Source organism: Aptenodytes forsteri, unplaced genomic scaffold (genome assembly GCF_000699145.1).
Source record: "Aptenodytes forsteri isolate BGI_AS27 unplaced genomic scaffold, ASM69914v1 Scaffold212, whole genome shotgun sequence".
In the NCBI taxonomy this organism is placed as follows: Eukaryota; Metazoa; Chordata; class Aves; order Sphenisciformes; family Spheniscidae; genus Aptenodytes; species Aptenodytes forsteri.
The window spans coordinates 3,732,709-3,747,403 of NW_008795487.1; the positions used below are offsets into that span (position 1 = coordinate 3,732,709).

Below are 14,695 nucleotides of genomic sequence, written 5' to 3' on the forward strand. Positions count from 1 at the left end.
CCATGAAACCTTTTGTGTGTTTTTACAAGTTTGGTTTTTCCCACAATAAAAAAAAAAAAAAAGGAAAATACAGAAATGGAGAAAAGACAGAGTTGGAGAAATTAGAATAGGTGTATTACAACTGAAAATTGCCAATTGAAAGAAACAAGCATATGCATGAGTAAAACAAACCTAAAATCTAAAGTGTTACTGTATCTATTTACTCAGATTTTGTTACAGTTTTGTACAGTAGCTGTCCTGTTACCAACTACTGCTATAGGCTACCGTATAGTCACCCATTTCATACACGTGCCTAGGTACTTTGGGTGTTCGCTGAATAACTACACTTCTTCATGTACATTTCTTTCATATACTTGATATGTAGCCTTAAAAAAAAAAAACAGTCAAGGTAGCCTTAGCATACCCCCGTGTATTTGAACTTGAATACACTGGTAGCTGTAATTTGAGTGACTAAGGACTCAAGCATTAGGGACTCCCGAAGCGCCCTCATGACCCTGTGATGGACACGTTGGAAAGGAAGGCTACAAGACTGATAAATAAAATTAGTGGTTCTACAGAAGCTGAAAAGCAAACCCTTCACGTCCTAGCTGGTCGCACCAGGGTTACTTAAGCAGCCAGAGGCAGGTGGCACTTTCAGAGCAGCCTACCTTGCCCTTTAGTTCTGACCCACAAAGACCAACCACGTCTAGAGCTTCCCCCTGCAGTGAGCCCCTCAGTGCCACGTGCTGCTCACACACAGCTCTGGCCAAAACCGGGCTTTCTCCGAAATCTTTCAACAGTGGTAAAATAGCATTTTTCTTCTTAAAATTAGAGGATAAGCATAAGGGCAGAGGCTCAGAGCTGGGAGATTCTCTCTCTCTCTCTCCCTCTCAAATGTTGGTCATGCTCTCGCTAGCAGTAGCTGACTTCTCTACAAGTCAGTGACTCCTGCTTTGTGCTTAATCCATAGTTCAGTAGGAGCCACAAGCTGGAAGCTGGGTTGTGGGGATTTTTAAAGCCACGCTTCCCAACTTTCAGCACTCCACTGTATAAATACATAGCATTCAGTGACTAGTCCCTTGTTAGAGCTTGTAGGAAATACAGAGTGAACAAAAACTAACTTACTGTCTTTGGAGGACTGCATTTAGTGAAGGAACCTGGAAAGTCTTTATTATAAAAATATTTATGAAAGGCAAAATAAGCAGGGGCTTGTCATCCTGGGCATTACTGTCATCCAGATGGAATCAATGCATCATTTTTCATTTGGCTGATCCCTCCTCCTAATGGCAGGAGGTGAGATGTCAAGAGCCCTCCTGCTCTACTGATTGCCTTGCTGTGTGCAGCTCTATTGCTGCATGCTCAGCACAGTTCTCAAATGTATGAAACATGGACTCAAAGGCTGGTCTTCTCAAAGTCTCACCAGAATCAGTATCTCAAAAAAAGACTAATTTTTCTGTTTGCATAAAATTGGTGTTAATTTCAAATGTTTTTGATGATTTTAAATATTGATGGCAAGTTCAAGTTCTAATTACTGTAATTCCATTGTCCCAGAAAATATATCTCTTTATAAAGGATGATATAAATTGCCTCTTCTGAAGCATCATTTTTCTACAGTTGGTTCATATGATGCAGTATTAAGTACTTGCTAATATTTGAAGTGGTATTTGAGCATAATGGTATCCCTTCATTCAATTAAAAATCTCCATCAAACAAATGAATGAGTAAATAAATAGAAGCAAGCAAGGTTTTGCATTGCTGCAGCCAAGAAACAGATCAAGGCTCCAAGACTTACATTCTGTGTCCTCGTGACCCTTTTGAGTGATGGGGAAACATCACTGCCACATATCTCTTGGATAATCTGGATCTCAGGTTATTGAAGATTGTCACACATCTTTTAAGATTATCTCTGGATTATATCAAGAAGAGCTCTGAGGCACTCTACACCCAGTGGTGGAAGGCTTCCTAGCTGTTCTGCAATAGAGCTTTTAAGTTGAAGGAAGCAATGGGTCTTCTTACGGTTTCTTCCACCAGAATGCACGTAGGGCCATAAAATGGCCCAGGAATAACTTGGCCAATCCCAAATCTTATTTCTGTTTCTATAAAATAATTTTAAAACTGGTGTAGACTTTTCCAGACCAACTGCAGATTCTGGGCTTTTCATTCTGGGACTGAGAGGGAACCGTAGGGTCTGGTTATGTGTAATAAAGTGCTGCCATTTCAAATCCAGCACAGTTCACCTAATGTGGTTAGCAGATTTTCAGTAGACTACATGAAATATGTTGGTGTATATGTGAAGACAAGGTAAGGTTTCATTTCGTGATGGGCTGAACCCACTGCACTGCCTTGGAGTTGAGGAGGCGTCAAATGTGTTCTGCAAGTGCAAATGTTCAACACGCTGAAGGGCTGGTCTGTCTTACCAGGACAAACATGGCTTGAACGTACACACAGACTGCAAAATCATTTTTCCTCCAAGGTGTCTATAAATACTGTGCAGAAAGTCCCATGCCATCACTCTCTGTCCACAGACGCAACACAAGACCATCAAGTCTGGCACAACAAAATAATTTTGAAAATCAGTTTTTGTTTGTTGAAACAATCTAACAACTTCTGCTTTTTCAAAGTTTTCTTAAGTAGTGAGGATATGAGTATCACAGCTTCAAACTGAGAGGTAAAACTGACTAACTCCCAGTACAAGGACCAAGCTCATAAAGAAAGTCAACTATTTGTTAAAAACAGTCCTGAGAAGTCTTCCCCTCTGTTGGAAGATAGCTAACCTAAAGAAGAAATACGGCTGAAACGCCAACACGTACAGGAGATATTAAAATGTGGAAGTTTTCTGCACCCATGAAATGACTGATAGCCCAGACACGGCAGGAAAGGCTTTTGTTCGTGTGAGACCATACATCACCAGCAGCCCTTGGCTGCTGTCAGAAAAGATACGGGATTTAAATAAGCGTATGAAAGGGGCCTGTGAAGAGGGGAGTCTTACTTAAGGAACATAAACAAGTCAACTTCAGCACACAAAAAAAACCTGCTAGAAATGAGTAACATACAGTGGCTCAAAGCGGTCCATAGCCAGCATTGCAAAATGGTTATTTCAGAGTACCATAAGTGACAGTGACAGCAGTAATTTTCTCTACCGTTTAGCCTTAGAGTTGTTTTTTTGTTTTGTTTTATAAATATCCCAATACTATGTCTGGAAATTTCCCAATACTATACCCTGGAACACTGTAAATAGAGGTCTGTAATGGAAAAACAAGCATTTCCTAAGAAAGGGCATGGCATGGCCTGGGGCCAGAGCGCATGAGGTCTCTTCCACTTGCAAACACACCAGAAGCAAGTGAAGCCAGGCAGGTTTGGCTTTCCAGGAAATGACGAGAAGTTTCATGTCCAAACCCTGAAAAACCAACACAGAGTCACAGAGCTGCCCTGCCCCAGCTCTCACTGAAAAAAAGAATTAAAAGATTCTGCTGCTTTGGCAGACTGATTGATTTTTGGTGGTAATTCAGATACTGAACACCCCCCCCTTTGAGCTGACAACCAAAAGATTTCATGCAAAACTCACAGTATTTTAATTTGGACATTTCCGCAGTGCCATATTATAGCTAGCATCACTGTTAAAAGCTTTTGAGCTTCTCAGAAAGCTACAGTGAGCCACAGTGCTCCTTGGTCTTTGTCCTTCTTGGGAGGCTGACATGGTGCTGTGTACAGCCAGCCTCCACCTCCCATGACAAGAAATGCAGGAGAACCGCAGCACCTGACACATAACGAGAACAGAAGAAATGGATCAATGAAGCTGCAACTATATGAGACATTCTGGCAGTATTAAAACTCCTGGGGGCTAAAATATTTCACTTTTACAGTGACTTATTTTGTTTAGAAAGTATATTTTTCATAAACCCCACATTTTTTATAGAGAACTCGATTTAATCAAAAGACCAACTTTCCTTCACAGGTTTAAGTATTCAAATGCCTGGTCTGCTTTTGAACAGACAAAGTTTTCCTTTGCTGAAAGAAGAAGTTTAGGACGGAGAGCAGAGAAAAAGGTTAAGAGTTATCATTTGTAATTGCAGAGGCAGAGGTCTGCCTTTGCCTCCCTCCACTACAGCTTGTAATCCTTAATGCACATGGCAAGATCAGGGACGTACGGTTGTGAAGAACCAGGAGCAATAGCAGGGCTGAACCCAGAGGGGATTTGTGGAAGGCAAGCTGATCATTTTGAACGTTTCCCTTAACATGTCATTCCAGGGATTTACAGGCACATGTGCCAGCTTTCCCCAGCTACGCTAGGCAGCTCGAAGGACAACTCCACTGAAAAGGTACTATGAGGATGGTGGTAGTTAGAGCAATTGAGAGGAATGCTAAAATCATTTGAATAATCACCCAGGATCTGAAGTCCAAAGCTTTTAAGGTTCACTCAGCCTTAGTGAGTCTTTTTGCTCACAGGGAGATGTTAAACTAACCTTCCCCTCTCAAGGGTGACAAGCTATCTCCACTCCCTATTCTCCCAGGCAAAAGTCCCTTTTGCCTTCTCTGTCACACGAGTGCAGCACATTAACTTTCAAATTACCATTGAACCATCTCGCCGTTTTGGAAAACAGCACGTCTGCGAGATCCACTGTCCTGTGTGCCACAGGGAGTTCACTTCACTTCACCCACCCAACCCGCTCTGCAGGCAGAGGCTGAGCAGCAGAAACGCCCATATATCACATACCTCCCAACACGCTGCAATTTTGAACTCGTTCAGAAACAGTGTCCTATTAAATCATTAACCATTATTAATAATCCTTTGTTAAGACCATTAATCCCTTTTAGACAAGAAGGAATTTAACATTGTGACACACAAAGTAGCTACATTTAATTTCCCTGAATACATTGAAGTCTGGCGTTACCTTTGTGACGGTAGTGTTACACTGTGTTATTGTTCTTCAGAAACCAATGAACCCTAAAAGTATTTTGATTAAACAGAACGAAAATACACTGGTAAATGTAAAATTAAAACTTTCCAAAGTTGGCATCCTGACTTAAACATTTCTTCATTATTGGTTGCAGGAATGGCTAGGGATCACCTGTGGCCTGCAACAGGGATAAACCACATGCTGCATATGAACTAAAACTCTGTCTTTTGGATTGATGAACTGGTCTGCTGATATAATAGCCCACTTTTTTTTTTTTTAATTAATTTACAGAATTTGAGATCTGTGCCTTCACCAATATACTTATATTCCAGGCCAGCAAGTAAATTTTTGCAATTAATGCTAATTGCTGCAAAAGCAAGGGATCATTCTGCAAAGCAGCAAATCCTTTTGCATTTATACAGAAAACATTTTGCAAAGAAGGACTGAAATACCCTTATGTAGGTGCATTAAGCATTTGAATACTTATCATCTAACTATAGACAGGAAAACTTGGTAACCTGCTGCAGGAAGATGTTTAACTGAATACAGCAGTGTGCTGCAGTTGGCATTTGGTCCTGTCAAGGGCACATGATTTATCTTGCAAATAGAACCAGAATATGTAATAAAAGTCACTGTGGGGAAGCTGTTTAAACAATACAACTCAAAAAAACCCATATATTCCTTGAGTAAAATATAATCTGTAATAACATGTATCTTATTGTCTAGAACAATCTGTTATAATTACAATTTCTGTAGTTTTCATAGCATTTTATTAAGCAGAAGTCCAGTGACACAGGTCTTTATATGTAACTGTGAAAGACTTCTGTACTGACTAAAATGGATTAACTAATAAAAGGGTAATATTTAAAATCCCTCCTACTCCCTTTTACAAATTTTCCTTTGTTGTTTAAAAATTTGGAAATAAAACAATAGTACTATGCTACTACTATGCTACATCAGCTTCATGTTTGCTTTTGCTTGAATTGAAGATATTGTGCATCCCATAAGTTCTTCCAGTCAGAGAGAATTAAGAAACTACAAGTGATAGGTCAGTTGTGAAAAGGCACTGAAGGAACCAACTGGGAATTTAAAAGAAAAAAAAAAAAGCTTTGAAGAAAATGTTGACTCATCAAACCATTCTTAGGGAAAAAAACTGTTTTAAACAAATGACCAGCTTAAAAAAAAAAAGTAATCTGAAACTGATGGAGATACCTTACTTCAACAGGATGAGTTAGAAATTAAAGTCTGGAGTTTCAGTTTGATCAACATTATACTTCAATTTACAAATAAATTAGAAATAAAATATTCTGAAATCACTGAAATCAATGGTTTTGGTCTGAAAAATGGATTCATATTTTCCAAAAGTAATTTGACATTTTAATTTTTCATTGCTATTCATGGACAATATTTTTAAAATCTCAGCAATGCTGATGGGACAAAATCCTCAACTTTCTGCCCAAACTTAATACAACTTCATTTACCAACAAACATCACACACACAAAAGACGTGAGGATGAAGGACACCACCCATCCAAGAAAAGGAGGTCTCCAGGGACTTTGCTAGACAGATTTTCCCAGCAGTATGTGGCACCTCCTGTTACAGCCCTTATGAACAGCCTAGCAGAAGAGATAGATAAACTAGAGCTGCCTCCTCTCCCCAGCATTATCCCAGGTCCTGGGCAGAGCTGTCTACCCTATTTTATACCAGCTAAGAAGCACATATGGCAGCCGGGATTTCTGCAATTCCTTTCATTCAATCTCTGTTGTCTCTGACATGATTCATGCACTAGGGTTACAGGGAAAAAATACAGAAATTATCTGGGGACTGTACCAGCTTGGAGAGTTACAAAAAACATCAGCTCCTTCTGCAGTGAGAGAGAAGAGAAAGAGAGCAGAAGAAGTGTGACTAACTGTTCCTGAATATACAGGAGACGTGAACCAGAAAAGGAGCTGTGTTACTGTGGCTGGGGAGTTCATAGATCTGTGATTCACAGTATTACAGGGCCCATTTGGCATGCAAAAAGAGAGAATGATGAAAGGAATAGTTAGTCATGGAGACAAAGCTAGACAGAACACACAAAGATGCTACCCCCGGGAAAGGGAACATATTCAGGTGTGACCCACAGCCTGGGGAAGGGAATAAGCTCATCTTTTCTTTATTTTCCTAAAATTCCTTCTTACTTTGATAGGTAGAGTACTTGAAAGAGTGCCCTCCATCCCAGCCTTGTAAGAGCACCATGAACTCCAGTGCACTGTTCAAGCCTATCTCAACCCAAGAGGATGGCATAATGTTCTTCAAACTTTTGCTAAAACCAGACAGCCATATTCTCTCATGACCATATTTTTTTCTTCTCTCACTTTAGAAAGTATTATTTAAGACAGGCAAAAGAGGAAAAAAGGACACCCTAGCTATGCTGTTAGAGTCCACAGTGTACTACCCTCAGCATGTAATTGCTGAAATCACCACTGTTGAAACGCTTGCAGATAGCGTTTCTGTTAAACTTTCACCTCCCTGAAAACACTCATATTCGAAGTAGGGACGAAGGAGAATGATTTGCCTTAGGGATCCCTTTGTCGACTCATGTGATTGCTGTTGAAAGTGGTCTGGATCTAAAAGACCACAAAGGTGTTTGATGTTCTTCATATATCCTTCAGCAAAAGAACTGGGAGAACAGTCATTGCTTTTGTGCGTTTGCATTTTCAATAACACACATGAAACAAGCTATGCCCTGCCAGTTTGGAACAAGCTCTGTCCTGCCTTGATGTACCCATGCCCTGTCTCTTTTACTGGTGTGCATGAAGAGGATGGGCAGGAAGGGGGAGAAAAGACATTCATAGAGGAGAAATAGGACTGGGGCTAGGGGGAGAAGATAAAAGGAAGATAAATGGAGAGGAGAAAATGAACTGGTGGGCGGAAATAAGACACCCCCCAAAAAAAAGAGGGAAAAATGAGATAGGGAGGCAAAAGGCAACGGAGACAAAAAAGCTCAAAGGACACAGGTGAAGATGAAACTATGAACACAGAAGTCAAGTAGGCAGGCATGAAGAGAGAGATAACACAGGAAGAAAAATAATGTAAAATGCAAGGAAAATCAAGAAAAAATTAACAACCCTCCCACCAAAAAGGAGCTGAAAAGAGAAACATGGATGAATCAGATTGGTAAGATGGCAGAAAGCAAACCAAAAAGGAAAGGTGGAAGACAGTAACACAAGCTGCACTTAATACTGTTCATGGGACAGACCTTACAACAATTATTTGTTATGCTGTTGCCCTATGGTCACTGTGATATGGATGACTTCGGGCTTCAGAGCACAACTCTGAGCAGCAAGTACAATGGGAGCAATGGCCACAACTGTGACTGCCAAGCCAGAGCCTGCTGAGCGGGAGAACGATCCCATAGAAAACTCTGTGATAAAGCAGAGAACTGAGCCTTGGTTTACTGTCTCCTTTATGTCAGGACAGTCTTCTGCCTTTCCTTCTCTGCCATGTTTGATGGATGGATCCCTCCTCTGCCACCGTCACTCACCTCCAGTTCGGACACTAGCCCAAACAAAATCTAGGAATAACGGGACAAGGGCATGGTAAACAATTCAGTCTGCTGCCACTGGTAATTTTTCCAGCACAGAGTACAGCCCCCTTTCTCCACTGTGAATAAATTACTTCAAATTGTTTTGCTGCCTCCCTGTAAGGTAAGGACTACTGGCCAATCTGGGAACATACACCCAAGTGTGAAATGAATTATGGCCAGCTAGTGCAACTCAAAATAAGGAAAAAGCCAGCATAAAATTTTTAGAAAGATTTCCCATTCACACAAGCGGCAAAAATGAGGGATGGCATCACTGGGAAACTGTGGCAATTCATGGAACACTATCATAGCACAGTGCTCACCATGGGTGTCTTTACCACATCCATTAAAGCTCTTAAATGCTGCTCTGAATCACAAGGCATCTCCAAGGCCTCATGGTGTAGGCAATGCCTGTGTATGGTACCCTGCAACAGTCCTCCAGGGTTGCTAAACCACCCACTCATCCTGTAGGCACACACTCGAACACACAACCGATCTCACTGTTTTTAGCAGCACCGTTTATGCAATAACTAACTATTCACCCGAGTGGGGGCTTATCAGCAGTTAGGCTAAAAAAAAACAAACCAGGAGTATCTTCTTCCTCCTGAACCAAGAAAAGGTTTGGAGCTGAATCCACAGCCCCCTCTGGGTCCCACCGGTGTGCCTGTGTGCTCGGAAAGCAGGCACCGCTGCTGCCCCCGAGCAATTCAGAGCATCCATGTGGGAAAGAGCAGGCAAAATCAGCCAGAGTATGTCGTCCTTTATGGCTCTTCTTACACCAATAAAGTTGAAATGTAAAGGGCAGAGTTTGGCACAAAAGCTGCAGGTAGATCTCACTGGTATATTATTATTTTTTACATCGGATTGGTCATGTTCATGCTCAACCATAACTTTCCTAACTGAAACATTCTGGTTCCTTTAAAATATGAGTTAATAATGATGAATCACAGGTAAGGATGGCCCTAAATTAAAGAGGCACAGTACAAGGCTTTGCTATCATCAAGGAAACTACTATTATCTAGAGGCATGGAACAGCCATATTTAACTTTGCATTCTGCACTTTAGCCCAAAGAAATACTAATTACACTCCCCTTAGCCCTCTTGCGTGGTGCCATGCAGCACATGCCCATCAGAAACAATGAATACATACATCAAGTGAAGAGTAAGGGTAATTTCCTGTGGTTGTTTTACGAGCAAGAGATTAAACTGCGACTACCCTGCAGAGTTTAAACAATGTGCTTGTAATAAAACTGATGCTGTAGCATGTAATCAGAAGACAAACAGAAAGTTTGACATGCTTAATGCAGCATTCATATGTAAAATGTCTGCAGTGGAAACAGCCCAGCCCTCTAATTTCAGTCTTTGTTCCACAATGAAACCTTGGGCCAGGTGCCTCTGAACATGTGCTGAAGTCCCTGTCAAAGGACAGAGACATAATTTCTCCATGGAAATGAGGCAAAACTCAAACTGGCTCTGTGCAGGCAGAAACACTCGGGAGCTGATCAGAAGACAGGCTCTGTTTGAGCCTGTTAGTAAGCACATAATTGCCACACATGACTGCATGGGGAAATTTTGAAATGTATCTCAGTTATCCTGCCCGTTCCTCAATTAACTAAACAACTCTACACGGTTCCTGTATGACACCAGAGACATTTACCTCATCGTTTGACGTCTTCCTAATATTAGAAATATCCCATAGACATTCACCCACAGTTTTCCTAAATGAAAGTAGTTGGACAGAATATGGCCATGCATTTTAACCCATCTTACTGGGTTAAAAACCCAAGGCGGCTGCACACTTGGATCTCGGTAAGCTCTCAGGGAAGTGCAGGGGGTGACCCAGACAAGAGCCGGGGCTCTAGCATTTGCAGTGAACCACCAGGCTGATGTGTGAGAGGGCAAGCACCACGGGGACGGGAGGGATGACACAGCCCGGGGATGGGAGGCAGGCGGAGAAGCTGGAGAAGGGCTGTGAGGGAGGCAGAGGTGGGGGACCAGAACGTCAGGAGTGGTGCAGGACAAGGCAGAGACCAGAGGCAGAGGGAAGGGAGGATGGTGTGCCAAGAGCTTCAGGCCAGTGGGCAGAGCTGCCAGGGAGGAAGAAGCAGCAGGCAGCGTGTGGGCTGGGTGAAGCTGCGAGGCAGCCGGGCCTAGCTGCCACCCCAGAGCCAAGTGCTGGGGCAGGGAGCTAGCGGCCACAGGTATCTGTCTGCGTCCATCTGAGGGCAGGATCAGGGCCTCTATGTATGCATTCACTTGAGGACGAAGTCTATTAGCATTCGCCCAAGCCATTTTAAAACATCCCAGTTACTGAGAGTCTCCCTGATTAGGCAGTGAGGAGTCCAGGCTCTGCACCACAACCATCACCACAGTGTAAGCATCAGAAAGGAAGCAAGGCTTTCAAGGTTCAGAATAAAAGACCCAATTTACAAGGTTTTGTAATTATTTGCATCTTTGACTGAAAGCTGCAAGCTTTGCTCAAGTCTGAAAGATACTTAGCAACTGCTTGAGAATCACTGTTCATTTAAAAAAAAAAAAAAGGCAACAAACCCCCCCAGATTCAGTACTCAGTGACAATTCTCCTGGAGTTTAATCTGCACACCCTTACTGCAGACCAGTAAATACCAAAAATGGATTAGTACCTGCTTTGTAAGTCATTCAGGTGCAATTTGCCTACATAATGGGTGGCTGACGAGACAGTGATGATCCTAGCGTTGTGACTGTGCGTTCCTGATTGCTTCAGCGTATCCAAGAGGAGGTTAGTCAACAGGAAGTGTCCCAAGTAGTTCAAGCCGAAGTGCTCCTCAAACCCATCCTCCGTCTTCCTTTCAGGGACCAGCATCACCCCAGCTGGAGGATAAAGTAGAGGCAAAACCTGTTGATTTATTTCAGAGAAGGAGCAAGCTAGAAGGAGCACGGCATTTAGAGCAATGAGTGATTGGTGATGGCATATGAAGTGTAAAGCCGACACTGATTGATTCCTGCCAAGAAAAATGTCAAAATCCCCACTTCAGTTCCTTTATCCAGAAAACAGGTAGACTGACTCTCTCCCTCCCTCCCTCCCTCCCTCCTTCCCTGCAGAATTGCAAGGATAAATGGGTTCATTTGTGAAAAGTGTTCTGAAGACATTAAAAGTTGAGTTAACCCATTGCTGTCGTGCCGGAACTCAATGCTGCAGAGCCACAACAATAATTAATCCATCTATAATAGGTGTGATCCCAACAACATTCCCTCCATCAAAGAGCTCAGAGCAGTGGAGACAAGACCAGGCTAAGCAGCAGACCTGCTCTCCCAGATGACTTTCTGCTGAGTCCTGGCTGGAGTTTAAAGATCTGTTGAGTCTTCGTCTGAAATCTGCAACTTCTACCTCACTGGTGTGTGTGAGAAAAGATGTAGTAAATTTACCCAATATATCTTAATTACTGTGCTTACAAGCAGCTGCATATTGAAATGAGTTTTTGAATGCTTATTTTGGCAATATTTTTGCATATATTTCTACAAACCACAGTTTTCAAACTCAGTGCCTAAAACAAGTATCCACGTCCCTAGCACACAATGTTGATTTCAGCATCTTGCAGAGAATCCTGAGCTCATGCATAAACTATATCGTGTACTGAGGCTGTGTGGGGGATAGCTATCCCGCTATAATTATAATGTGGACTTGAATGTTATAAATTATTCTTATTTTATTAAAATTTAATTATCGTACAAATGGACCTGACCTTTGTAATTTATATGTAGATGGATGTGGCTCATGGAGAATAATGTTGCAGGCCATTTGTCTTCTCTCTAAAACACATGGATACAATACAGCAGAAAGGCCACCTCTGCTCACAGACGTGAGAGTCAGCTTCATCCTCGTGCTACTTCATGTGTCCACTAAAAAGCCTTTAACGTCCCATTTCTTGACATCAGCCCAGTGATGGCATATGAAATTACCATTTTAAATTACACATGCTGTGCATCTGCACCATTCCTTCTTTGGAGGGGTCCCACCACCTGACAGTCCTGCTTCGTTACTGCTGCTTGGGCTGAGGAGGAGATATTTTCAGGATCTTTTCAGCATGGCCAACACCCCATATCGATTCACCTATGGCTGCCTCTTGCTTAATGGAACAACTGGAGAAGCAGCGTGAGGGGAAGAAATGAGAGAAGACGACAGAGCAAACAAAAGGTTTGGGTGTAACACAGTGTACCTGCATACGGAGACCTTAAGACTGAACATGAGCGACGCTGGCTGATGGTATGACAGAAGAGACACAACACAAATTACATGACGGGGCTCTACAAAAGCTCTGATTGGCATCTCTCTCTGTCATTATAGCCACTCTCCCAGATCCCTCAGAATGATGGGAAAACCCAACTGCCGGGTGTGGTTTCTCTGCATGACAAATCTCAACTTTAACAACGGAAAGATGCAAATTAGAGGGTGTCTGGTGGGGTGTCCCACTGTATTCTCCTTCCTCAGCAGCACTTACTCTGATGCATGGTGCAACTGCTCACAGAGTTGGAAACAGATTTCCATTTCCTCCATAATCTGCATATGCGGCCTATAATGACATCCAGAGCAGTGGCTGGGACTGAACACTGGTGTGAAGGTTACAGACAGACAGAAAGGTGAAACAAGTCCTGCTGTGACTTTTTATTATTTTCTCAGAAGAAGGAAAGGGCGAGAAGGGCAACAACCCGCAAGCTCCCAGACCAAGTCTCAGCCTGCTACAGTGCGAGTTTTAGCAGAGACGGGGCTTAGCACGAGCTGTCGGAGGGCAGATGGGAACAGCACCACATCTCTGAGCACCCGGGCTGGTACAAGGAAACAATTTGCATCTCTCTCAGGCCCATCCTGCCCTCCAAAGCTCTGACACTTGGAAAAGGCGGGAGGAAGCAGTTTGCCAGAGGTCTATTTGCAGCAACACTGGTAAAATGCAAGCCCAAGAAAAGGCAGCCAACATAAAACAACCCTACCACAGCAAAGCTGATGTGAACCCAAAATGCTGCTTCTGCGTCTGATGGGGCTGCTGCAGGGCTCACTATAGGCACCTCCATGCGCACACACACACTTCTGCCATCCGAGTCAGACGGAGGGATGGAGGAATTTGTCTGGAGAGAAGTGCAGCAGATGACTGCTACACACATTCAGCTTTGCATCACGACCAGCAGGCAAACCCCGGGAGGCTGTCACCGCTTACATCAGCCCTGAGGATGCCTGTGCTACAGCAACTGCCCCCTCGACCTCCGGAGAGGCGTGGGATTTCAACAGCACATAGAGGTTCTGCCCTCCACCCCAATTAGTCTCCACCATCTGTTCTGCACGTCCTGGAAGCAGAAAACAGATCTGAGCTCAGGTCAGGAGATGGAAAAAATTTACACTCATGCAACGCACAACTGCTAAGATACACATTCCCGAAAATTATTTTGCTCATTCTTCAGGAGCTTCCTCTAAGCAGAAATTGTGGTCAAGTCCTTGAGCAGGCACAATCACGTCTGCCTGCATTTGTTGCTGCTACAATTCCCTTTTTGTCTTCAAGAGCTGGTCAAATAATATTAATCCAAAACATCTTTGAAATATTTTTTTTTTAAGGCTTTCATCTTTGAGGTGGTTCATATCAAGGGTATCAGAAAATCTTGCCCTGCAATTTGAGGGCAGTTTCTCTTATTTGAGGAGAAGCCATTTTAATTCACCGAGAGTGAGCGTACAAAGGAATACCCAACAGGCAACTGAACCTGGCTGCTTCTCTGACAAAAGGGGAAACCTTGTAAGTGTAGCAGAAAGCTCTCTTTTTTAAATTATTAACTACCTAACATTCAGTAGATACTGAAAGTGGCATGCTATTGATTTTCGTTTGTCCAGAAACATCATCAGCTTTACTCAAGGGCCCCAAATGGTAACTCAAAGAATGAAAGTTCCTTCTATTTTTAATTCTTTCAATTAATCCGATAGTATTTGAAACATTAAAAAATGTTGTGGGTTTTTTTTTACCTTTACCTCTTCATTGTAAACTAAGAATGATTTTGCTTATTCTTCTGGTATGGAATCCATACAACCCAGTATCTTTCTGATTTTAATTATCAGTAGTCAGTCTCCTCAGGTTTTTGGAGTGCATGTGAAATTTGAAGTGGCAGCACACAGCCCATTAACGTCAAACACCTCAGTTGTGATACAATTTTCTTACATGTTTTTCCCTCTGATTTATCTGGATTGTTTCCAGAAGATTTATTTTTAAAAATGTCACTAATATCAGCACGGCATTA

General features: G+C 42.5%; 1 protein-coding gene across 1 annotated transcript in view; it reads right to left on the reverse strand.

The window, feature by feature from the left end:
• DHRSX (dehydrogenase/reductase X-linked) overlaps positions 1–14,695 on the reverse strand; it is a 137,150-nt gene that overhangs the window by 40,084 nt on the left and 82,371 nt on the right. The window contains exon 4 of the mRNA XM_019472617.1: positions 11,086–11,293. Within this exon, the coding sequence (XP_019328162.1) occupies positions 11,086–11,293 (208 nt within the window). The remainder of the gene's footprint in view (positions 1–11,085; positions 11,294–14,695) is intronic.